This window comes from Aotus nancymaae, unplaced genomic scaffold (genome assembly GCF_030222135.1).
Source record: "Aotus nancymaae isolate 86718 unplaced genomic scaffold, 86718_ANA_hifiasm-v0.15.2.pri h1tg000108l, whole genome shotgun sequence".
Classification (NCBI taxonomy): domain Eukaryota; kingdom Metazoa; phylum Chordata; class Mammalia; order Primates; family Aotidae; genus Aotus; species Aotus nancymaae.
The window spans coordinates 3043890-3069741 of NW_026988523.1; the positions used below are offsets into that span (position 1 = coordinate 3043890).

A 25852-nucleotide genomic window follows, 5' to 3' on the forward strand; every position below is an offset into this window, starting at 1 on the left:
CAATTGGTGCTGCAGTCTTATTTTTGGGGGGCCGGAGGTCTCCTCAGTATTGTCACTTCAGGGTTTGTCAAGAAGCTGTTACTGGAAAGGGGTCCTGATCCAGACCCCAAAAGAGGGTTCTTGGATTTTGTGCAAGAAAGAATTCAATGTGAATCCATAGAGTAAAATGAAAGCAGGTTTCTGAAGGAAGTGAAGAAATAAAGAATGGCTACTCCATAGGCAGAGCAGTCAAAAATGTATTGCATACCTATGCTAGTATTTCTATAGAATATATTTCCAGAAATTGAATTGCTACTCAATTAAGGTGTTTTAACACTTCAGCTTTTAATAATAATGTATTACTTTATGCTCCCACCAATGGTAAAAGAAAGTGCTTGTTACCTTACTTCCTCACCAGTGCAGGGATATTATCAGTCTTTTTAATCTTTGCTAATCAAATAACCCTCAAACCTACCCCTTCCCCAAATATATGTAACTGGGTTGTAATTTGGATATTTTTCAGTATTAGTTTATTTGCAGTTTGTTTTGTCTTTTTTTGTGAATGTATTTTTATGTCTTTACCTGTTTTCTTTTATATATCATTCTTTCTTTGATTTGTAAGACCTTTTTCTTTGGACCATCTGTTAAATTGATCCCCATGTAACAAAGAACAATAAGATATTTAATTTTTTTTCACTTTCAGACCAACCAAGAAGGATCACCTCTTTAGCTTTCATAGGTTAAGATTTCTTTTCAGTAATGTAGAATTAATTTAATTTAATACCTCTGTTATCATTTGTTATTTACATCACACCTAATAATTCAAAGAAGAGTTATATTTATACTCTCTGTGTTTAAGAGGTCTTTTTTTTTTTTTTTTTTTTTAGAAAATACTGTCTCATTTATAATCTTAGCTAATTCTTTTCTTATGCTTTCTTATTTCCCTTTTTTGGATCAGGATAATGCTGACTACAGATTGTTTCAGAAAACACTCAAATTGTGTCGTTTTTTTGCCAACTCCCTTTTGCACTACACTAAGGTAAGGCTTTATTATACGTTACTTTATTTAATTGTAGTCCTCTCAAAAAACAAATTATTATCCCCATTCTACAGAATAGAAAGCTCAAGCTCAGATAGCATATAACTTGATCAAATCACATATTTAGAAACCAGTAAGGCTGGGATTTAAGTACAGGTGTGATTTCTCCATCATGTATGGTTAGACTATGTCCTAGAAAGAAAAATAAATAGTTTTCATTGTATTATAAGATACAGGAAAAAGCTGATGGTCAATTGAAAAATTTTTTTAATTCCCTTGATAGAATTGATTTTTTTTTGTTTTTGTTTTTATATATATATTTTTTTTTTTTAAAGAGAAAGAGAGAGAATAGGAAGGAGGAAAAAGGAAGAGAAAGAGAGAGAGAGAATGGGGAGGAGGGAGAAGGAAAAGAAAGAGGGAGAGAGAATGGAAGTATTGCTTCCTTGCCCAGGCTAGAATGCAATTTAGTAATGGGTATTGAAAACCTCTTTTATACTGATAATTATACTTAATGATGTAGTCAGGAAGGAATAAGGGAAGAAGATAACAAACAAACAGTCAACCAATATTTAATTTAAACCTATGAAATGCTATGCGATTACTGAGGAGTGATTTACTTCCAATTATATAGTCACCTTTGGAATAGGTGTGAGGTGGTAATGTATGTTTTGTGTATTTGAAGTGGAGAGTTCTATAAATGTTTATTAAGTTTACTTGTTCCGGGTCTGAGTTCAAGTTCTGAATATCCTTGTTAATTTTCTATCTCGTTGATCTATAGAATCGTTAGCTCTTCTTGTTGCATTGATCCTTTTGCCATTATGTAATGTCATTCCTCGCCTCTTTTGATCTTTGTTGCTTTAAAGTCTACTTTATCAGAGGTGAGAATTGCATCTCCTGCTTTTTGTTTATTAGTTTATTTTTACTCTCTGTTTGATTGGTAAATCTTCCTCCTTCTCTCTGAGTCTTTGTGTATTGTTGCATGTAAGATGGGCCCGGATGCAGCATACCGATGGGTTTTGGCTTTTTATCCAATTAAAATATATATAAGTTTAATACCGGTGTTTGATGCTAGCTGGCTGTTTTGCCCATTAGTTGATGTAAATTTTTTATTGTGTTAAAGTTCTTTGCTTTTTGATATATTTTTGGAAAGGCTGATATTGGTTGTTCCTTTATATGTATAGTGCTTCTTTCAGAAGCTCTTGTAAAGCAGGCCTGGTGGTGGTGAACTCTCTAAGTACTTGTTTGTTCGCAAAAGATTTAATTTTTCCTTTGCTCATAAAGCTTAGTTTGGCTGGATAGGAAATTCTGGGTTGAAAGTTCTTTTCTTTAAGGATGTTAAATATTGGTCCCCACTCTTTTCTGGCTTGTAGGGTTTCTGCTGAGAGATCTGCTGTAAGTCTGATAGGTTTCCCTTTATGGGTAACCTGACCTTTCTCTCTGGCTGCCCTTAGTATTTTCTCCTTCATTTCAACCCTAATAAATCTGGCAATTATGTGCCTTGGGGTTGGTCTTCTTGAAGAATATCTTTGTGGTGTTCTCTGTATTACCTGGAGTTGAATATTACCCTGCCTTGCCAGGTTGGGAAAATTTTCCTGAATGATATCCTGAAGAGTATTTTCCAACTTGGATTCATTCTCTTCATCACATTCAGGTACACCTATCAAACGTAAATTAGATCTTTTCACATAGTCCCATATTTCCTGGAGACTTTGCTCATTCCTTTTCATCCTTTTTTCTGCATTCTTGTCTTCTCGTTTCATTTCACTGAGCTGGTCCTCGACTTCTGATAGCCTTCCTTCTGCTTGATCAATTCGACTGTTTAAACTTGTGCATGCTTCGCGAAGTTCTCGTGTTGTGTTTTTCAGCTCCATCAATTCACTTATATTCTTCTCTAAATTGTCCATTCTCATTAACATTTCGTCAAACCTTTTTTCAAGGTTCTTAGTTTCTTTGCATTGGGTTAGAATAAGTTCTTTTAATTCACAGAAGTTTCTTATCACCCACGTTTGGAAACCTGCTTCTGTTATTGGAACACCCGTGTAATCTATTAAGCCTTGTTCCGTTACTGATGAGGAATTGCAATCCCCTGTAGAGGGAGAGGCATTCTGATTTTGAGTATTCTCTACCTTTTTACGCTGGTTTCTTCCCTTCATTATATATTTGTCCGTCTGTCGTCTTTATAATTACCGACTTTCTAACTGGGTCTCTGACGTCCAGCTTGTTGATTCCCTGTGCCGAAATCTGAGCAATCCACTGAGCCGGCCAAAACAGCGGTGTTAAGATTAATGGTGCTTTTCTGCCCGGGAATCTCCGGACTCTGCACCAAGAACTGGCGTGCTAAGGCACCAGCAAAACCGCCAGGCCGGCCACAAGAGTTGCCCTGGCGACCCGTGGTGCTCCTCCACTGGGAATCTCCTGGTCCATGAGCAACTAATATTCGTCTGAAAGTGTGGCCTCCTCTCGTTCTTTGCGCTTTCACTGGGAGGTACGTGCCCGAGCTGCTAATCATCAGCCATCTTGGATCTCTCTCTAGAATTGATTTTTTAAAAAAAAGACAATCAGCATAGATAGGGAAAATTTTGCCTCCCTACACACACCAAGCAAATATCAGATGGGTAACTATCCATCAAGTGCCATCGGTACATTTCCCACAATGTGTCTTTGCCACTGGAATACAAACCCTGCAAGCTGCAGGGAACCTAGTGTAAGAAGCAGCCAACTACTCTTAAGTGGCAGCTGCCCAGAAAAACTAATTTGAATGGCAATGTATCAGTAGCCAGGGTACCAGCTATGGAATTCTGACTATAATAAACTCGTTATTGGAAACCCTCATCTTTCCTCAAAAACAGAAGAAGACAAGGTCAAAAATTCAACATGGACAGTAGTTTTCTAAAAATCACTAACATCTTTTACTAATAATGTTTTGTTTACTGGCTGCTGTAAGTCTTCTCTGTTCATCTTTGCAAATAATCTGGCTTGACAACTCTTCTGTTTTGTTTTTTTTTTCTGAGACAGAGTCTTGCTCTGTCACCCAGACTGGAGTGCAATGGCCTGATCTTGGCTCACTGCAGTCTCTGCCTCCTGGGTTCAAGGATTTGCCTGCCTCAGTCACCTGAGTAGCTGGGACTACAGGTGCCCACAACCACACCCAGCTAATTTTTGTATTTTTAGTAGAGATGGGGTTTCACTGTGTTGGTTAGGCTGGTCTCAAACTCCTGACCTCAGGTGATCTGCCCGCCTTGACCTCCCAAAGTTCTGGTATTACAAGCGTGAGCCACCGCTACCGGCCAACTACTTTTCTGTTTTACAGTTATCACCATTTTCATGACTACCAAATATGCAGGTCTCTAAAATTATGACACAGTTTTAAAGTTTGTACATTGTGGTTACATAGAACAATGAGTCTTTTAGACTCATCCTCCTTTCACTCTCACGTTAAGAAGTTTTCTTAAATGGGGCACATTCAGGATTTGAATTTATTTTGCATGCCTTTGTGAGATTATATGTACTAAAAAGACACATTGTATGCAAAGAGTGAATAGAGTTGTTTTATTTTAGGAATTTCTTCCCTTCCTCTCTGATTCTTGCTGTACTTTGCACCAGCTTTATCTTCAGATACACAGGTAAGAAGAATGCCATATGATTATTAAGATTTAACAATGCCATCTGTACCATGCAGTGTTTAAGTACCTACCATTTTACAATAAACATTAATTTTTCTTCATGTTTTGGTACATTTTTATCTGCTAGCTTGAAATAATTGGAAATAGATGCTTTTGAAGGATATATTCCACATGAATTATGGTTATATTTGTATTTTACTGGTACCTTAGACAGGAGTGATAAATAATAGGGTGATAAAAATCAATGGTAAATATAAATATATACATACATATACACACAAATATATACACCTTATACGTTTATATTTTATATTGACATTTTTTAATCTGTTTTGTTTCTCTGAAGTTTAAGTCACTTCGCCCCCATTTAAATTTAAATTTTGATACTTTAATTCACTTTACAGGATGGGCTTTTTTCTGAAACCATCTCAGAAGAAAAAGTGAATTACAGAAAAGTATCTGTTTAGATGGGGACTAAGTGACTTCTAAATTGGTGGTTACCTCCAAAGAGCCCTAAATTTGACACAAAGTTGAGTTCATTTATCCGGCAGTCCTATTGCTGCTCCCTAATTCATTTAGTGACCTAGACAACTTTTCCACACCTTTCCCTCCTCAAACTTCCTGTTCCCAATTCCTCATTGTCAATGACCTCACTTCCTGTGTCACTGAGGAAAAATGGAAGCAAGTAAAAGAGAGCTGCTGTGTATTTCCTCTAACATATCTAGCCTGTATATCTAGACCTATATGTTCATTCCCTCACTCCCACGTGTGAACTGTGCACCTAAGTCTAGCCTCTCCATTTGCACATTGGATTTCAGCCTCTCTCACAGGCTCAGTGACCTTGCTCCAGGAATTACTTCCTTTCCCTCTTGCATCATCAGTTTTTCCTCCATACTGGGTCACTCTCATGAGTGTACAAATATGCTGTTATTTTTCCCATCTTAACAATACAAAACAAAATCTCTTGACTCTGCATCTTCCTACAAATACCCTCTCATTTCTCTGCCTTTCTTTACAGCAAAATTTCTAGAAAGACTTGGCTATGCCCCGTCTCAACTTTTTCTTTTATCTAGTCCAGTCAGGCTTTCTGTATCACCACTTCATCAAACTAGTTCTTGTTAAGGTCATTGGTGACTACCACATTGCTGTATCCAGTAGTCAGTTTTAATCCTTCTGTAACCTGTCAGTAGCACTTGATCCTCTCTTTTGAATGCTTTGTTCTGTTGGTTTCTAGGACATGTCTCCCTCTTGGTTCTCTTCTAGTTTTCCTTCTCAGCCTCCTTAGCAGGTTTCTTTTCTAAGTTGAGTGTGTCCCAGCACTTATTCCTCAAGCCTGTTATCCATCTGTTATCATTTAGTCTCAAGTCTTTAAATTTATATTTCTCTCTTTTAATGTCTACCAGTCAGGACATCTATACTAAATTGTCCCAAACTGAAGTCTTGATTTCCATCTATATCATTCTTATACCCAACAAAATCTGCTCCTTTTGTAACTTCTTTATTTCAGTTTAAGTGGCACCTTTATTCTTCAAATTGATCAGGCCAAAAGCCTTACCTCTTTAGCATATTCTGTCAGTATTACCTTCAGTGTACACACGCACACGTACACACACATATACACACACTTCTCATCACCTGAACTGCTACCATCTGATCTAACCCATTGTTATTTTCTTGCCTGGATTTTGCAAAAAGACTATCTACCCTTGCCTTGCTCTAGTTTGTTCTCCACACAGTGGCCAAAGTAAATGGCAAAAAGCATAAATCAGATCATGTGACTTCTGCTCAACCCCTCAAATGACTTGCATCAATAGAACTTCTTGTCTTCCCTTGTTTTTTTTATCTCTGCAAGCTCTGAATTAACCTCTGCTATATTATGTATTTACTTGTACACTTGTCTGTTAACTGTCCTCTTTCATTAGAATTGTAAACTCTATAAAGACAATGACTTTGTATAGTCTCTTTATTACTGTATCACCCACTTGTGGAACAGTGCATGACATGTATACATAGACACTTAGTAAACATTTGTCAAATTAAAAATGTATCATTTGATTGAAAAATAAATTCTTGCAATGATGCTCAGTAGATGTAATTCAAGTCTATGGAATTTCATTACTATGTTTTATTTGTATATGTCTTTTATTTACTTGTAATTTAATCCTCACAATAACTCAGAATCAATGTCACAGATGAAACTGAGTCTCAGGGAAGTCAAATGAATGAACCAAAGTCATGTAACTAATGGACAGATTGATGCTTTTTCCATCACGCTACAAAAACATCAAGTGTTTATCTTAAGTGCATACTTTAAGATGCTGTTATCCTCTGCTAGACAGTTTTCTCATGTATTGTCAAGTTTACAATTAATGTGGCAAAAAATATAGAGTACATATCTTAGTTCATGTAAGTTTTGATTGAAGTTTAGTTTAAAACCCTGTTACTGAGACATTTTCATGAAAAAGTCTCTCCATTCCCCTTCAGTGTCAGTATATGGTTTATTTTTTGTCTTGCTTCTGAGAAACTAAGTATTAACTCATAGTAAATTCAGCATTCTACCTATTTTAAAACAGCTTTTTTTGTGTGCGTGACAGAGTTTCACTCTGCCGCCCAGTGCAGTGGTGCGGTCTTGGCTCACTGCAACCTCTGCCTTCTGGTTTCAAGTGATACTCCTGCCTCAGCCTCCCGAGTAGCTGGGATTACAGGCGTGCACCACCACATCCAGATAATTTTTGTATTTTTAGTAGAGATGGGGTTTCATCATGTTGGCCAGTTCCAAGTTGGTCTTGGAACTACTGACCTCAGGCGATCCGCCTGGCTTGGCTTCCCAAAGTGCTGAGATTACAAGCATGAGCCACCGCACCCGGTTTAAAAACAACTTTTAATAGAAATAAGCTAGAATTTATCAGAAATAATCTTTTTAACAGATATTTTTACTTTTGATTTAAGATTCAGATTTTTATAGTATTTTTAAGGATATCATTGTCAAAATGATATGAATGCCTCAAAGCGACACTAAAGGTTTCTCTAAGATTATCAGCTTCTCATTTTCAGAATTATAGCTATGTTTAGTTCAGAGGTCTTTATCCAATTCTGGTATCAGTTTAATACTTTGAATTTTGTTTTACAAAATGCACATTTATTTTTAAAAACTTATTTTTAATATATTTTTGCTACTAGAGCATCAGTTTATAGTACTTACTCTACCTAAATTAGTAGATAGCTATTAATGAATGGGTTTTTTCTCTCCTTTTCCAGCAAGTTTCCTCCAAGCCTTTACGCTAGCAGGATTTCCAAAGCACACCAAGAGGAAATAGCAGGTGCTTTCCTAGTGACACTGGATCCACTTATCAGTCAGCTTCTCACATTTCAGCCTTTCATGCAGGTGGTTTTGGACAGTAAATTAGGTAAGCTTCAAAACAGATTTAATGGTAAATCATCTCCTATTATGACATGTTAGAGACATGGCTAGTGATTTCCCCTAGCCGTTCTTTTTTACAACTTAAAAATTAAGTTTCTTTCACTTTCTTTTCTTGAAATGTATGTCTTATTTAAAAATTATTCCTGGTTGGGCACAGTGGATCACGCCTGTAATCCCAGCACTTTGGGAGCCGAGGTGGGCAGATCACCTGAGGTCAGGAGTTCAAGACCAGCCTGACCAATATGGTGAAACCCCATCTCTACTAAAAATACAAAAATTAGCTGGGTATGGTGGCCTGTACCTGTAGTCCCAGCTACTTGGGAGGCTGAGGTAGGAGAATCGCTTGTATATGGGAAGTGGAGGTTGCAGTGAGCCCAGATTGCACCACTGCACTCTAGCCTGGGTGACAGAGTGAGACTCTGTTTAAAAAAAAAAAAAAAATTATTCCTTTACATATTATAATCAGATTTCTGCTGAAGTAATGTGTTTTTATTACATGTAAGACCTGCCATGTGAACTACAGTTTCCACAGTGTCTTCTCCTGGTTGTTGTCATGGATAAGCTGCCATCTCAGCCTGAAGAAGTGCAAACCCTATGGTGCACAGAAAGCCAGGTCTCAGAAACTATAACCAGGTAGCAAACATGTTTTTATACAGTCATATTACCAATGGTTGAGAATGCTCTGTTGTTTAGAATGGCCTTAAAATTTAGTTGTTTTTATTTTTTATCAGATATTTATGTTAATAATTGTTATGTAGACCTCATGTGTGTGTGTATATATATATACACACATATATTGCTATTTTATAAAAGTAGTATATATAAAATAGATAAGCCTATATTAGATGCTAAAAGTATTTTAATATTTTAATTTCGTTCAGTATTGCTTAATGGTCAGTATTATAAACATTGATTGTAATAGAGTAGCTGTAAGTAGAAACATTTAAAAATGAGCTCTGATAAATAGAACGCTAGACACTATAAGGTATATCCTGGGCAATTTTACTTGTAATCATCGTCCTTGCCAACACCACAGTCCAGGCTCTAGTGTCTTCTTGGATAACTCTGTGCTCTAATTTTTCACCCCTTCCTCTATCCCATTCTGTGTACCATGATGAGGTTACTCTCCCTAAACCTGTCTCTGTGCTTCCTATTCTGCTCAAAAACTGAAGCACAATGTTAGAACTTCTCAGATTTGCATTTAAAGCCTGTCCCATACTGTTGCCATCTTCTACTTTTGTTCCTCATTCTTGTATTCATTTTCAACACATATTCCTTGCTTCTGTCATACTCCTTATTTATGTCTGCCTTTTACTTGTGCTTTTGTCTTCTTTACGTACTTATAATTTGACAGTTTTGTTTTATTTTTTTGTTTGGAGCGGGTCTTGCTCTATCACCCATGCTGGAGTGCATTGACATGACCATGGCTCACTGCAGCCTCAGCTTCCTGGGCTCAACTGATTCTCCTACCTCAGCCTCCTAAGTAACTGGGACTTCTGGTGTGTGCCAGCTGTCCTGGTTAATTTTTAAATTTTTTCTAGGGATGAGGTCTCACCATGTTGCCCAAGTTGATCTTTCAACTCCTGGGCTCAAGTGATCTTCCCGCCTTGGCCTCCCAAAATACTGGGAATACAGGCATGAGCCACCCAGCCCATAACTTGACCAGTTTTAATTTGTTTAAATCCTCTAAGTTTCTTCAGCCATTTTAATCTTAAAATGACTCCTCCTTGTCTGCTGCTTATTTTCTGTTTTCCATATAATATCTAATGTAGCTATTTAAGTTTCAGGTTCCTTGAGGAACTTTAACTTTGTGTAACTCAGTACTAAGATAAACAGTTGGTAAATGCTGCAAAAAAATGTCCTGGAAAATTCTTCTTTAAGGAATTTCTTTGACAATGAATATATTTTCCTTTTATGTGTACGTATTCACACATGTTGGAAACTATTGATTATACCTCTTGAAACATTTTCTTAATCTTCCATGTGACGTGTTATTATTATACTTGCTAATTAGTAAATGTTATTAATGTTGGATTCAATGTTCTCAATTTTTCTGCAGGATATCTCTACTCAAAGCCATTTTCTACAGTTTTGAGCAGTGTTCTGGTGAACTCTCGCTACCTGTTCATTTACAGGGAGTAAAGAGTAAGGGGCAAGCTGAGGTGGCTGTTACCTTGTATCAGCATGTTTGTGTTCATCTGTGTACATTTATTACTTCCTTTCATCCCTCACTGTTTGCTGAACTGGTAAGCATATTACTTACTGTGCTAAGCTAAGGTTACACTTTTGCTTTCTCTGCATTGAAATTATGATTCATATACAGAAGAAAGTGTGGGAATACTTAACGTATATTCCTTTTAAATGAAACTTAGTTGTGTCCTAGAAAATGATAATCCTAGATTCCTATATCATTTAGATGTAATAGTTGGCTAAAACATTTCAGAAAACATTTTGGTGGGAGGTATGCAAAGACAATGTGAGAGGAGGAAAAATATGTAGTACTTAAGTAAGTTTCAAAAGAAAGTAAATAGCTTGTAGTACCAGGTTTCCTATAGATCTCAGACATAATGCAGATTTTTAAAAGAATAGAATTCGATTCAAAAAGAGGTTAAGGAATTTGATACTTGTAATATCTGAAATTTCAGGATCAATAGCATTTCAGATATCTAGTATGTATTAAATATTGTATGTGAATAGTTAAAGGCAGAGGAGTATAAGCATATATGTATTCATGTTATTTTAAATATTTCAGGCTACTTAGAGAATCTTTATGGATCCTAGTGATTAAGTTACCACGTTAAAAACCATGTAGAACTCTCCATAGCACAGCACCGTGCTTAATGTATAGTAGGTGCTCAATAAATATTGAGGGAATGGCAGTGTCCTTTCAGATACTAGAAAGTAGAACTTTCCCACTGAGGATCTGTTATTTGGATTCTGATAGTGCTTTATTGTTTTATTTTGAGAAATATAATATTGTTACTTATTGTGACCTTTAGTATTTAAATAATTTAAATTTTCTGTTTTTGATTAGGATGCTGCTCTGCTGGATGCTGTACTTAGTGCTAATATGATCACCTCTTTGTTAGCTATGGATGCATGGTGCTTCCTTGCTCGGTACAACATATTTGCTTTTTTTTTTCTTTGGATTGGTTATTAGTAGTGACTGACAGTAAATAATTTTAGAATCGTAAGTTTATAGAAAAACTGTGTTTCAGTAATCCTTTAATAATTCTCAAAACACTTTTATTTCATATTATAGCATTAAATTAGGATATAAGTTCTCTCATTTCTTTGGTTCAAGCCAATAGATGAGTACTCTTTAGAGAGTTTTGTATATTGTAATATTATTTGGTCATGGAAATAATGGCAGGTTTTTTTTTTTTTTGGTTTTTTTTCTGAGACAGATTCTCGCTGTATCTGGAGTACAATGTCACAATCTCAGCTCACTGCAACCTGTGCCTCCCAGGTTCTAGCAATTCTCCTGCCTCAGCCTCCTGAGAAGCTGGGATTACAGGTGCCTGCCACCACATCCAGCTAATTTTTGTATTTTTATTAGAGACGGGGTTTCACCATGTTGGTCAGGCTGGTCTCGAGCTCCTGATCTCAGGTGATCCACCCGCCTCAGCCTCCCGAAGTGCTGGGATTACAGGTGTGAGCCACTGCGCCCAGCAGCGGTAGTTTTTAATGTCCTCATCAGAATATTTAGTGCTTTATGCAAGTTTATCTCCTTGTGTTTCTGAGTAACTATATAAACCCAATTGCCTTCTCTTTATGTTGCAGATATGGGACTGCTGAACTTTGTGCACACCATGTCACCTTAGTGGCTCAACTGGTGCGTAGAATTACAAGGCCTAAAATACCCACTTTCTATGAATTTCCTTTGGGGATATGATAATCTAAGAATGTGAATATCAACTAGAGAAACAACACAGTAACAAAATTGTTTTGAGAGTCTTTGTCCTGTATTAATGCTGATGTTTTTAAGAAGGATGTACTAAAAAACTGTTATTGTGAAACTGGGGATGTTCTCTCCTATTCTCAGAATTTTATATAGTTTCAGTAGTTGTTCTGGGAAAGAAAGACTGGGTTAATTGAATGCAAAGTAGAAAATAAGAGTGACTTATAATTGTTGGCCAAGAGGTCTCTCTTTTTCTCTGTCTCTCTAATATGACTTAAACAAGTTGACTCTTGATTTTGTTGTATTTTTTTAAGTCAAGATGATTTAAGAGGAACTGAGTTTGACAGTGGTAGATGTTTTTGGCAAAAGAAGTCATGTTTTATGAATATCAGATACGAGAGAGAAAATGGTTTAATGATTTCATCTTTTTAACATTAACATTTTTTGCTTTTAAATTCTGAGGTGTTTGATGTGTTCCATATAAAATGATTATGACCTGTTTGTTATGTATTTTTGTTCCTGGCCTTTAAGATCTTATGTGGGTCATACATTTTTTGTTTTCTAATAGTCTTATTGTATTGTATATTTCTTGGTTTACCTTTTAAGGATTTTGTAGATCAAATCCAGTGAGGTATGTAATAACATGAACAGCTGACATCTGTGTCTCCATGGCTGATGGTCTGGATTATCACTTACCCACTTCCTAAATCCTTAACGTATCTTTCACAAAACGGATAAAGCATGATTTTTATGTTGCGTGTTTTACGTCTCAGGTTTCCTTTAAATGAAAGCTTTCTTAGTGCAGTATGGTGTAGGAATGGATTTCTTCTAGTTCATTATGATAGAAATTGATTTCAGGATGAAATGATAGTACATTATGATAGGAATTGATACAGTTGAGTTTATAAAGTCTTTTTGTTGGTGGTGGTTTTTTTCTTTTTTGTTTTTTTATTTTTTTTTAATTGCATTTTAGGTTTTGGGGTACATGTGAAAAACATGCAAGGTTGTTGCATAGGTGCATACGTGGCAGTGTGATTTGCTGCCTTCCTCCCCTTCACCTATATCTGGCATTTCTCCCCATGCTATCCCTCCCCAACTGTCCCCCCCACTCCCCCCAACAGACCCCAGTGTATAGTGCTCCCCTCCCTGTGTCCAGGTGTTCTCGTTGTTCAACACCCTCCTATGAGTGAGAACATGCGGTGTTTGATTTTGTGTTCTTGTGTCAGTTTGCTGAGAATGATGGTTTCCAGGTTCATCCATGTCCCTACAAAGGACGCAAACTCATCGTTTTTGATGGCTGCATAATATTCCATGGTGTATATGTGCCACATTTTTCCTGTCCAGTCTATCATCGATGGGCATTTGGGTTGGTTCCAGGTCTTTGCTATTGTAAACTGTGCTGCAATGAACATTTGTGTGCATGTGTCCTTATAGTAGAACGATTTATAATCCTTTGGATATATGCCCAGTAATGGGATTGCTGGGTCAAATGGAATTTCTATTTCTAGGTCCTTGAGGAATCGCCACACTGTGTTCCACAATGGTTGAACTAGTTTACACTCCCACCAACAGTGTAAAAGTGTTCCTATTTCTCCACATCCTCTCCAGCATCTGTTGTCTCAAGATTTTTTAATGATCACCATTCTAACTGGCGTGAGATGGTATCTCAATGTAGTTTTGATTTGCATTTCTCTAATGACTAGTGATGGTGAGCATTTTTTCATATGCTTGTTGGCCTCATGTATGTCTTCTTTTGTAAAGTATCTGTTCATATCCTTCGCCCATTTTTGAATGGGCTTGTTTGTTTTTTTCTTGTAAATCTGTTTTAGCTCATTGTAAATTCTGGATATCAGCCCTTTGTCAGACGGATAGGCTGCAAAAATTTTTTCCCATTCTGTTGGTTGCCGATTCACTCTATTGACTGTTTCTTTTGCCGTGCAGAAGCTGTGGAGTTTGATTAGGTCCCATTTGTCTATTTTGGCTTTTGTTGCCAGTGCTTTTGGTGTTTTGGTCATAAAGTCCTTGCCTATGCCTATGTCCTGAATGGTTTTGCCTAGGTTTCCTTCTAGTGTTTTTATGGTGTTAGGTCTTATGTTTAAGTCTTTAATCCATCTGGAGTCAATTTTAGTGTAAGGTGTCAGGAAGGGGTCAAGTTTCTGCTTTCTGCATATGGCTAGCCAGTTTTCCCAACACCATTTATTGAACAGGGAATCCTTTCCCCATTGCTTGTTTTTGTCAGGTTTGTCAAAGATTGGGTGGTTGTAGATATGTTGTGTCGCCTCCGATGCCTCTGTTCTGTTCCATTGGTCTATATCTCTGTTTTGGTACCAGTACCATGCTGTTTTGATTACTGTAGCCTTGTAGTAGAGTTTGATGTCCGGTAGTGTGATGCCTCCCGCTTTGTTCTTTTTGCTTAGAAGTGACTTGGCTATGAGGGCTCTCTTTTGGTTCCATATGAAGTTTAAGGTGGTTTTTTGCAGTTCTGTGAAGAAGGTCATTGGTAGCTTGATGGGGATAGCGTTGAATCTGTAAATTACTTTGGGCAGTATGGCCATTTTCACAATATTAATTCTTCCTAACCATGAACATGGAATGTTTCTCCATCTGTTTGTGTCCTCTCTTATTTTGTTGAGCAGTGGTTTGTAGTTCTCCTTGAAGAGGTCCTTTACGTTCCTTGTTAGTTGTATTCCTAGGTATTTTATTCTCTTTGTAGCAATTGTGAATGGCAGTTCGTTCTTGATTTGGTTCTCTTTAAGTCTGTTATTGGTGTATAGGAATACTTGTGATTTTTGCACATTGATTTTGTATCCTCAGACTTTGCTGAAGTTGCTTATCAGTTTCTGGAGATTTTGGGCTGAGATGATGGGGTCTTCTAGATATACACTCATGTCGTCTGCAAATAGAGACAATTTGACTTCCTCCTTTCCTAATTGAATACCCTTTATTTCTTTTTCTTGCCTGATTGCTCTGGCTAGAACTTCCAGTACTATATTGAATAGGAGTGGTGAGAGAGGGCATTCTTGTCTAGTGCCTGATTTCAAAGGGAATGCTTCCAGTTTTTGCCCATTCAGTATGATATTGGCTGTCGGTTTGTCATAAATAGCTTTTATTATTTTGAGATACGTCCCGTTTATACCTAGTTTATTGAGAGTTTTTAGCATAAAGGGCTGTTGAATTTTGTCGAAGGCCTTCTCTGCATCAATTGAGATAATCATGTGGTTTTTGTCTTTGGTTCTGTTTATGTGGTGAATTACATTTATAGACTTGCGTATATTGAACCAGCCTTGCATCCCCGGGATGAATCCTACTTGATCATGGTGGATAAGCTTTTTGATGTGCTGTTGCAATCGGCTTGCCAGTATTTTATTGAAGATTTTTGCATCTATGTTCATCATGGATATTGGCCTGTAGTTTTCTTTTCTTGTTGAGTCTCTGCCAGGTTTTGGTATTAGGATGATGTTGGTCTCATAAAATGATCTGGGTAGGATTCCCTCTTTTTGGATTATTTGGAATAGTTTCAGTAGGAATGGTGCCAGTTCCTCTTTGTATGTCTGGTAGAATTCGGCTGTGAACCCATCTGGACCTGGGCTTTTTTTGGGTGGTAGGCTCTTAATTGCTGCCTCGACTTCAGACCTTGTTATTGGTCTATTCAGGGTTTCGACTTCTTCCTGGTTTAGGCTTGGGAGGAGGCAACTGTCCAGGAATTTATCCATTTCTTTCAGGTTTTCTAGTTTATGTGCATAGAGTTGTTTGTAATAATCTCTGATGATGGTTTGAATTTCTGTGGCATCTGTGGTGATATCCCCATTATCATTTTTTATTGCATCTATTTGGTTATTCTCTCTTTTCTTTTTTATTAGTCTGGATAGTGGTCTGTCTATTTTGTTGATCTTTTCAAAAAACCAGCTCCTGGATTTATTGATTTTTTTGTAGGGTTTTTCGTGTCTCTATCTCCTTCAATTCTGCTTTGATCTTAGTTATTTCTTGTCTTCTGCTAGGTTTTGAGTTTTTTTGATCTTGCTCCTCTAGCTCTTTCAATTTTGACGATAGGGTGTCAATTTTAGATCTCTCCTTTCTTCTCATGTGTGCACTTATTGCTATATATTTTCCTCTAGAGACTGCTTTAAATGTGTCCCAGAGATTCTGGTATGTGGTGTCTTCGTTCTCGTTGGTTTCGAAGAACGTCTTTATTTCTGCCTTCATTTCATTGTTTATCCAGTCAACATTCAGGAGAAAGTTGTTCATTTTCCATGAGGCTGTGCAGTTCTGGGTTGGCTTCTGAATTCTGAGTTCTAACTTGATTGCACTGTGGTCTAAGAGACTGTTTGTTATGGTTTCCGTTCTTTTCCATTTGCTGAGGAGTGATTTACTTCCAATTATGTGGTCAATTTTAGAGTAGGTGTGATGTGGTGCTGAGAAGAATGTATATTCTGTGGATTTGGGGTGGAGAGTTCTGTATATGTCTATTAGGCTTGCTTGTTCCAGGTCTGAGTTCAAATCCTGGATATCCTTGTTAATTTTCTGTCTCATTGATCTGTCTAATATTGACAATGGTGTGTTGAAGTCTCCCACTATTATTGTGTGGGAGTCTAGGTCTCTTTGTAAGTCTTTAAGAACTTGTCTTATGTGTCTGGGTGCTCCTGTATTAGGTGCATATATATTTAGGATCGTTAGCTCTTCTTGTTGCATTGATCCTTTTACCATTATGTAATGTCCTTCTTTGTCTCTTTTGATCTTTGTTGCTTTAAAGTCTATTTTATCAGAGATGAGAATTGCAACTCCTGCTTTTTTTTGCTCTCCATTTGCTTGGTAAATCTTCCTCCATCCCTTTATTTTGAGCCTTTGTGTATCCTTGCATGTGAGGTGGGTTTCCTGGATACAGCACACTGATGGGTTTTGACTTTTTATCCAATTTGCCAATCTGTGTCTTTTGATTGGGGTATTTAGTCCGTTTACACTTAGGGTTAATATTGTTAAGTGTGAATTCGATCCTGTCATTTTGATGCTAGCTGGCTGTTTTTCCCATTGGTTGCTGCAGATTCTTCATTGTGTTGATGCTCTTTACCATTTTGTGTGTTTTTGGAGTGGCTGGTACTGGTTGTTCTTTTCTATGTGTAGTGCCTCCTGCAGGAGCTCTTGTAAAGCTGGTCTGGTGGTGATGAAATCTCTGAGTACTTGCTTGTTCTCAAAGGATTTTATTTTTCCTTCACTTATGAAGCTTAGTTTGGCTGGATATGAAATTCTGGGTTGAAAGTTCTTTTCTTTAAGGATGTTGAATATCGGCCCCCACTCTCTTCTGGCCTGTAGGGTTTCTGCTGAGAGATCTGCTGTGAGTCTGATGGGCTTCCCTTTATGGGTAACCCGACCTTTCTCTCTAGCTGCCCTTAGTATTTTCTCCTTCATTTCGACCCTGGTGAATCTGATGATTATGTGCCTTGGGGTTGCTCTTCTAGAGGAATATCTTTGTGGTGGTCTCTGTATTTCCTGGACTTGAATATTGGCCTGCCTTGCTAGGTTGGGGAAGTTTTCCTGGATAATATCCTAAAGAGTATTTTCCAGCTTGGATGCATTCTCTTCGTCACATTCAGGTACACCTATCAAACGTAGATTAGGTCTTTTCACATAGTCCCATAATTCTTGTTGACTTTGTTCATTCCTTTTTACCCTGTTTTCTCTAATCTTGCCTTCTCGTTTTATTTCATTGAGTTGATCTTCGACCTCTGATATCCTTTCTTCTGCTTGGTCAATTCGGCTGTTGAAACTTGTGCATGCTTCGCGAAGTTCTCATGTTGTGTTTTTCAGCTCCATCAATTCACTCATATTCCTCTCTAAGTTGTCCATTCTCATTAGCATTTCGTTAAGTCTTTTTTCAAGGTTCTTGGTTTCTTTGCATTGGGTTAGAACATGTTCTTTTAGCTCACGGAAGTTTCTTGTTATCCATTTTCTGAAAGCAGATTCTGTCATTTCATCACACTCATTCTCCATCCAGTCTTGTTCCCTTGCTGGTGAGGAGTTGTGCTCCCTTGTAGGAGGAGAGGTGTTCTGGTTTTGGGTGTTTTCATCCTTTTTGCGCTGGTTTCTTCCCATCTTTGTGGATTTATCCACCTATCGACTTTGTAGTTGCTGTCTGTCTGGTTTTGGTAATTTTAAGTCTGCAGCAGCTGAACTCATAAGCCCCCTTTTCTTCCCCCCAGGTGTTCTGTCCCAGGGAGTTAGGGCTTTATGATTTCCCGCTGTCTTACTATCATTTTCCCTGCCCACAAGGTGGCAGCCTAGTCACACTCAGTCTGCAGAGGCTTCGCTGAGCTGCTGTGGGCTCCGCCCAGCTTCCGTGTGAACTTCCCTGCAGTCCTGTTTATATGGGTGTAGTTAGAACTGCTTCCGCTATGTTGGCCCGCCCCTGTAGTGACGGAATCTCTGTAGTGGCGGGTTACCTTGGTTACGGCAAATTGCCCTGGGAACTGCAGGGTGTTTCCCGGTGGGGGATGCCCCTCCCCCACTGAGCTGGACCGTCCGGGGTTCAGCCGTGCTTCCTGTGGCGCCCTCTTTGCCCGGGAATCTCTTGGCTTGACTCCCTGCTGGCCCAGAGGGGACCCAGTCTTGTTCACTCTGCACAAGGAGCTGCTGTCCCCTGCCCCAGGTGTTTGCCGAGTGGCCACTCCGTTCCAACCAGCGGCGCTGGCAACCCGTGGAGCTCCTCCATCTGTGAATCTCCTGGTCCGTGGGCAGTAAAAATCTGCTGCCCTGTGAGCCACTGTGTCAGCCGAAGCAGCGGCTCTGAGATGCGTGGTGCGCCCTTGCCCAGGAATCTCCTGGCTTGACTTCCTGCTTCAGCTCCCCTTGCTGGCTCAGAGGGGACTCAGTCTTTCTCACTCTGCTCAACGAGCCACTGCCCCCCGCCCGAGGGCATAGGCCGAGCGGCCACGCCGGTCAGACCAGCGGTGCTGGCGACCCGTGGGACTTCTTCTCCTGTGAATCTCCTGGTCTGTGGGCAGTAAAAATACGTCTGGAAATGCAGCGTCCACTCACCCTCTGCGCCTTCTCTCGGAGCTGCAATCCCGACTTCCTCCTAATCGTCCATCTTGTATCAATCTCGGTGGTGGTTTTTTTCTTAGAGACAGGGTCTCCTTCTGTCACCCGGGCTGGAATTCAATAGCATGCGATCATAGTTTACTACAGCCTCAAACTTCTGGGTGCAAATGGTCCTCCTGCCTCAGCCTCCTGAGTATCTGGGACTACAGGCATGCACCACTATGCCCAGCTAATTTTTAAAACATTTTTGTGAATATGGGGTTCTTGTTGTGTTGCCCAGGCTAGTCTCAAACTGCTGGGCTTAAGCTGTCCTCCCACCTTGGTCCCCAGAGTGCTGGGATTACAGTTGTGAACCACCACAACCAGCACCTATAAAGTGTTTTAATGAACCTTCTGTCTTGTAGAGTTTTATCTACCTCTCTATTATTGTAGTTAGATCTTAAAAAGTTCCATGAATTGTCTTTGAGTAGGACTGACATACCAAGTTATCATCAAAATGATAATTAGAAATCGAAATTATAGTGTTATTTTTAAATATGTCAAAATTTCAGTCTCATTCTAAAAGTAATTTAGATTCATTGAAGATAAAAATTAAATAAAAGCCCCAAATTAAAAGTCAGTATTACCTATAATCTTCTCCCCTAGAAAGAGCTGCTATTAATATGTTGGCATATTCTTTTTGTAAAAATTCTGATTCTAAATTAATCAGTATCTTCTCTCTCTCTCTCTCTCTCTCTCTCTCTCTCTCTCTCTCTCTCTCTCTCTCTCTCTCTCTCTCTCTCTCTCTCTCTGTCATATTTTTTTCCAGATAAAATCATGCCCTGGAGAATGTTATCAACTCATCAACCTATCAATACTGTTGAAGCGTCTCTTTTTCTTCATGGCCCCACTCCATCAGGCAAGGAAGGATATCATCTTTGTCACTGTCTATGAAGCTGCTCAGAATTGGATTCAGACTCCTTTGATGGCCTTTTTCCATTTTTAAAAATTTATTTTATTTTTTTGAGACAGAGTCTCGCTTTGTCACCCAGGCTGGAGTGCAGTGGCTCAATCATAGCTCACTGCAGCCTCAACTTCCCAGGCTCAAGCAATCCTCCCGCCTCAGTCTCCTGAGTAGCTGGGACTACAGGCACACACCACTACTCCTGCCTAATAAAAAAGAAATTTTTTGTAGACGCTGGGTCTCACTCTGTTGCCTAGGCTACTCTCAAACTCCTGGGCTCAAGTGGTCCTCCCACCTCTGCCTTCCAAAGTGCTGAGGTTGCAGGCGTGAGCCCCTGTGCCTGGCCTCACCTCCATTTATTTTATGTTGTGTGATCTAAGCATAAATTTTTGACATGGTAATTGCTTGTTTTCAGCTGGGTATAGATTTTGATGTCCTTGCTTCAAGTTATAGTTATTCTAATTCCATCTTCCTGAAATCGATCTTTCCCCTTGTTTTTCATATATATTTGAGATACATGAAATTGAATGGTTCTATATCCCCTACCCCTTTTATTTTGAAGAGCTAGAATATTATTTTTGCTCTTAATGATGTCTCATATTTTCAAAGTGAGTAAGTTGAACTTACAGGGGGAAATTGCAAGTACGATTTGTGACTGAGGCCTTAGTTGTTTGCTTTTGTGAGGAAAACAAGTTTTGCCATGATAGAAGAGATTCTCTACTTACATAAACCTGTATGGCCTAGTGCAGTCTGTCAGACTGGTCATATTGAAACTCTCGTAGGAGCTCTTTTAAAACTACAGGTTCCTGGTTTCTAATCTGCAGATGGGTGGGTATGGAGGCATGGGTATGAAGTAAGGCTCAATAATTTGTTTTTGTTGGTACTGTCATTAAGTTCCTACATGAGTCAGACCTGGATCTAAGCTTGGGAACCACTAGGTTAGTGAAGAGGATTAGACTTTAAGGTCCTATGGTCCTTGGTTTGAATCCTGGCGTACTGTGACCTTGGGCAAGTCATCCTTTCTGAACTTCAGCTTTCTTGTCTGCAAAGTAGAAGATATGTATAATTATTTTGGAAAAGTTTGTAAATACTTGGAAATAATACATGCAAAACAGCATAGTACTAGCTTTAAGAGGGTGCTCAATAAATGCTAGGAGTTATTTCTGACTAGGATTTTTGCCCCAAGTCCAAGTCTGTTCCTACCCTAGAGTGGTTGGCCAGGAACCGGAGGAACTACACCTACCTCATAGCCTTCTTTTTCTTAAAGGTATCCTCACCTATTCGCCCTCTAAGAGCATGGGAAGCTTGCTTTCTTCCAAAAGAATTGTCTACCCTAGATCTCTTAGAAGAAGTGGGACTGGGAGGGAAAGAGTTACATGTCATGAGACTTTAAGAAAGTCCCTTTTTTGTTTTTCTGTTAAATAGAGATGAGGTCTCACTTTGTTGCCCAGGCTGGTCTCAAACTTAAGCTCAAACGATCCTCTTACCTCAGTCTCCCAAAGTGCTGGGATTAGAAGTATGAGCCATTGAGCTCAGCCGTCACTTTCCTTTTAACCTCAATTTTCTTATTTATACAACAGGAATAAAATTATTTTCCCAAGGTGGTTGTGAAATTTTAACTTTTAAAATAATATAACTCAGAATGAATTAGCTCTGAGGTCTAGAAGCAGTGTTCCAAATTAGATAAATTATAGTCTATCCCTAGAGATCTCTTACTCAGTTTTCTAAATTTTTCCAAATAATGCAGGCTATCAGATATGTAAATTATAGGTAAATGAGGGGTTACGTTTAATTTATCTGTTCAGTTATCAAATACAGATTTTCTTTATGAACAAATTATTGTGATAAAATTTGAGAAACAAACCTGAATTTGAATACCTATTCTGAGAGTCCTTGGGAGAGTTAATTATAAAATTTAGATAGATACTACTACTCATATGGCAGTTAAACTTGATAAGATATAAAATATACATATGGGCCGGGCACGGTGGCTTATGCCTGTAATCCCAGCACTTTGGGAGGCCGAGGCGGGTGGATCACGAGGTCAAGAGATCGAGACCATCCTGGTCAACATGGTGAAACCCCGTCTCTACTAAAAATACAAAAAATTAGCTGGGCATGGGGGCGCGTGCCTGTAATCCCAACTACTCAGGTGGCTGAGGCAGGAGAATTGCCTGAACCCAGGAGGCAGAGGTTGCGGTGAGCCGAGATGGCGCCATTGCACTGCAGCCTGGGTAACGAGCGAAACTCTGTCTCCAAAAAATATATATATATATACATATGGCGTGAAATGACCATTTAACAAATGTTAGTTCTCTTCTCCTGCTTGGCTCTTTTTTTCCCCCTTAAGTTATCCTTTCTCTCTAAGGAAGGAAGAAGGGAAATAATATTTTTGAGACCGTAATATGGGCCAGACACTTTAATTCATTTAGTCCTTACAGCAGCCTCGTGGGATAGATAATATTGTGTCCGTTTAACAGATAAAGAAACAGTAGCTCAAGGAAATTAAAAGAAGTTCCTTGCTGATCTGGCATCCTGAGGCAGGAGGATCGGAGGATCATTTTATTTAGCCTAAACATAATAAGCCTGGACAACATAATAAGACTGTCTTATTTTTTAAAAACAGCTTGGAAACCACTGCACTATCTCATCATATCTCAAGGAACATAAAATCTAGTAGAAATTATACATTTATAAAGATACTCATATTAAAGAGTTGTAGGTGATAGATGCCAAAACCGAGGCACAGATCAAATATTGTTGGGTGTTCATAGCTGAGACAGTTATTTCTGAAGAGGTGCAGTGTGGGTACAGGTAGGAATAGGAGAGGCTGTTGGAGTTGATGGCATTTGAGGTACATGTTATAGGATGAATGCGTGGTGGGACTAGAGATGCAAAGGCAAGAAAGCATATTAGGGAAAAAAGGAGAAGTGAGCAGTGAAACTTGAAATAGTTATTCAGCTGTTTGCATACAAGATGGTGTCTTTTTAAATAGTAAAATAAGAACCCAAATTTTTTTACCAGTGATGTAGCCTTAACATAAATGAAAATAGTTAATCCCAGTATGGTGATAATTTACTTTAAAAAACGAAGGTGTCTATGATGCTAATTTGGAAGAAAACGCTAGTAGAAATAGATGTTAGAATGCATTTACTGTTTTAATACAAAGAGTAATTATTGACTATCACATTATTTCTTTTAGTATGTAACTATTAATAGTATTGCATTTTATAAACAAAAGCAAAAATACAAGGAGGTTACCTACTTGAGGGAAAAGTATTTAATATGCCTTATCTAAGCATACTGATAGTTGTACTACCTTTTCTTTTTTTAGACGGAGTTTCGCTCTTGTTGCTCAGGCTGGAGTGCAATGGCACAATCTCGGTTCACTGCAACCTCCGCCTCCTGGGTTCAAGTGATTCTCCTGCCTCAGTGAGTAGCTGGGATTACAGGCATGCGCCACTACGCCCGGCTAATTTTGTATTTTTAGTAGAGATGGGGTTTCTCCGTGTTGGTCAGGCTGGTCTCAAACTCCTGACCTTAGGCAATCCACCCACCTCAGCCTCCCAAAGCGCTGGGATTAAAGGCATGAGCCACAATGCCTGGCTTATACTACCTTTTTAATGTAAAGTAAAAATTACTATATTTACATTTTAAACCCACAAGTGTATTTTTGGTCTCCAGTTTTAAGAAGGGAAGTCATAATTCTTTGTGTATTATTCCCTTATACTTTATATGAACTATTTTGTCATAGCAGTTTTAAGTCTTTAGAATTGTGTTGAAACCAGGGTTTTCAACCTCAGAATACAATCCTGAACTCTTTCTGTAACAAATTTTGGCAATACCTACCCTTTTATGTTGTCCAGGACATAGTTTTTTTAGTTTCTATTTTGGAAAGGGAAGTAGTCACTCATTCACTGGACTTTATTATAAAGAAAGGTGACATTTGAACTGATGTTTACCAGTCAGCACAGTTCTCTTGGCTCTCCTGATGTAGTTAGGTTTTATGAATAAAGTTGCTTTTTATAATAGACACTCAGCTCATCAAGGGAACTGTTTTTCTTGCTGTATTTTCTGTCACAGCAGATAGCCACATGATTTCTTGCTTGCATTGACAGATAAATTTTTCACAAAAGAGATGAAATTGAAATACAGATAAGAGTATATGACAGAAAAGTTTCTCTGTCAGATTTAATATTTTTTTGGTGGGTTTTTAGTTTTTGGTGTAGGAAAAGTTTTCATTCATCAAGTAGATTTTGAATTTTTAAATTGAATTATTCCACTTCTTAGAAAATACACAAATATACCTTCTAGTTGGATTATACTTTTTTTAATCATCAAATGCACCATTGGTTTTACCATTTTCTGCCAAAAACCAATTCAACATTTAAACTGTTTCTTAGAACTTTTGTGTTCCATTTTTGTCTAGTCTGTAACATCAGCATTTTAACAAAACAGTACTTTTCTGTTAACCTAGTAAGCACTTTGAATTGTTATTTCAGTGGTAGAATGGATTTGCCAACCACACTCTTTGATTTGTGGCTTACCTTTGTGAAACTGATTTAGTATGTTATTTCAAGTAGGGCAGAACCAGCTAACTGATTTGAAAGCTGAATCTTTGGTTCTGTAAGTGCTCTACTATTATCTAGTGAGATAATAGTAAGCTATGAAGGCTGACTAAATCAATCCAGTTTGTATATTTGGAATACTACTTTTGACTTAACTGCACAACATGATTGAGTATATAGGAAAATAAGACTTATTGGTAAGTAGGAGCATGATAAGGTATCTGACATAACTAAGAATAAAATACATTATTATTATAAATAATGTATTTTACATTATTTATATATAAAATAACATTATTTAATATGTGTTAGTGCATTTATATTGTGCTCCACTTAAACTGTGTTTTTGTTTTGGAAACCAGCGCAGCATCACCAACAATAATAATGTATGTTCATTTATGTTACCTTGGTCTGGAACCTAGATATTACCATACCATTAAAAAGCTTTCTTGAAATATTAAATGTGGAAACTAACACTTAGCTTTTGTGTATCCATTCTTCTAACTGTCTCATGTTACTCTTCTTTCTTTAACAATTTATTTCAGCTGGAGTTCATCCAGAGATTTTCCCCAAAAGAAGCAGAAAATCTGCCTCTGTGGCAGCATATTTCCTTCCAGGCATTACCTGCTGAACTTAGGAAACAAAGTGTCCATGACGTCACCACAGTAGGCACTGCGGAATGCAGGAAATGGCTGAGCAGTAGCCATACTTTGGGAGAACTGGAATCTCTGGTAAAGTAGTAATTTTGATTGATTTTATTCATTCAGCAGCTGTTTATTGAGCATTATTTAGGTACTGGGGATAGGTTGTTAATAAGATACACACAGTCTCTGTTAAATCTAGTAAGATTTTCTGTTAGAGCCTGGTAAGATTTTCAGATTTCTACATTGTAAAAGAATCTACGAGAAACTGTTACCTTAATTGATGTATTGGGGGGTCGTTTCCTGTGTTGCTTAAAACATGTTGAGACAACATGATCAAACATACTGTGGAACACTTACGTATTTTTGCTGATGTATCTCTGGATTAGGCAGATGTAATTCTTCCATTTGACAAAATACACCCCCATTTTATGCGAACCTACTCTGAACCTTTATGTACCTTTTACATAGAATATTCCCTCATAAAATAATGAAATAATAAAAAGAGACTTATGGACTATAAGAAGTAGGAAATCGGAGATTTTAAAAAATTGACCGGATATAGTACATGTAGTTGAATTTTCCTGTTTAGTGTTCATTTGCTCATTCATTCATTCAACAAATATATTTGGAGTACTTTTTTTTTTTTTTTTTTGAGACGGAGTTTCGCTCTTGTTACCCAGGCTGGAGTGCAATGGCGCGATC

General features: G+C 38.1%; 1 protein-coding gene across 8 annotated transcripts in view; it reads left to right on the forward strand.

The window, feature by feature from the left end:
• The window catches only part of FIRRM (FIGNL1 interacting regulator of recombination and mitosis), a 158587-nt gene that overhangs the window by 92617 nt on the left and 40118 nt on the right, over nt 1-25852 (forward strand). For all 8 annotated transcript variants that reach the window (XR_010340471.1, XR_010340468.1, XR_010340469.1 and 5 more), the window contains 9 exons: nt 938-1018; nt 4577-4641; nt 7900-8048; nt 8566-8695; nt 10122-10308; nt 11097-11179; nt 11846-11897; nt 19804-19893; nt 25052-25237. Coding sequence is in view for 1 of the 8 variants with exons in the window: in XM_064370770.1 (XP_064226840.1) it covers nt 938-1018; nt 4577-4641; nt 7900-8048; nt 8566-8695; nt 10122-10308; nt 11097-11179; nt 11846-11897; nt 19804-19893; nt 25052-25237 (1023 nt within the window). In the remaining 7 variants the exon portion in view is untranslated. The remainder of the gene's footprint in view (nt 1-937; nt 1019-4576; nt 4642-7899; nt 8049-8565; nt 8696-10121; nt 10309-11096; nt 11180-11845; nt 11898-19803; nt 19894-25051; nt 25238-25852) is intronic.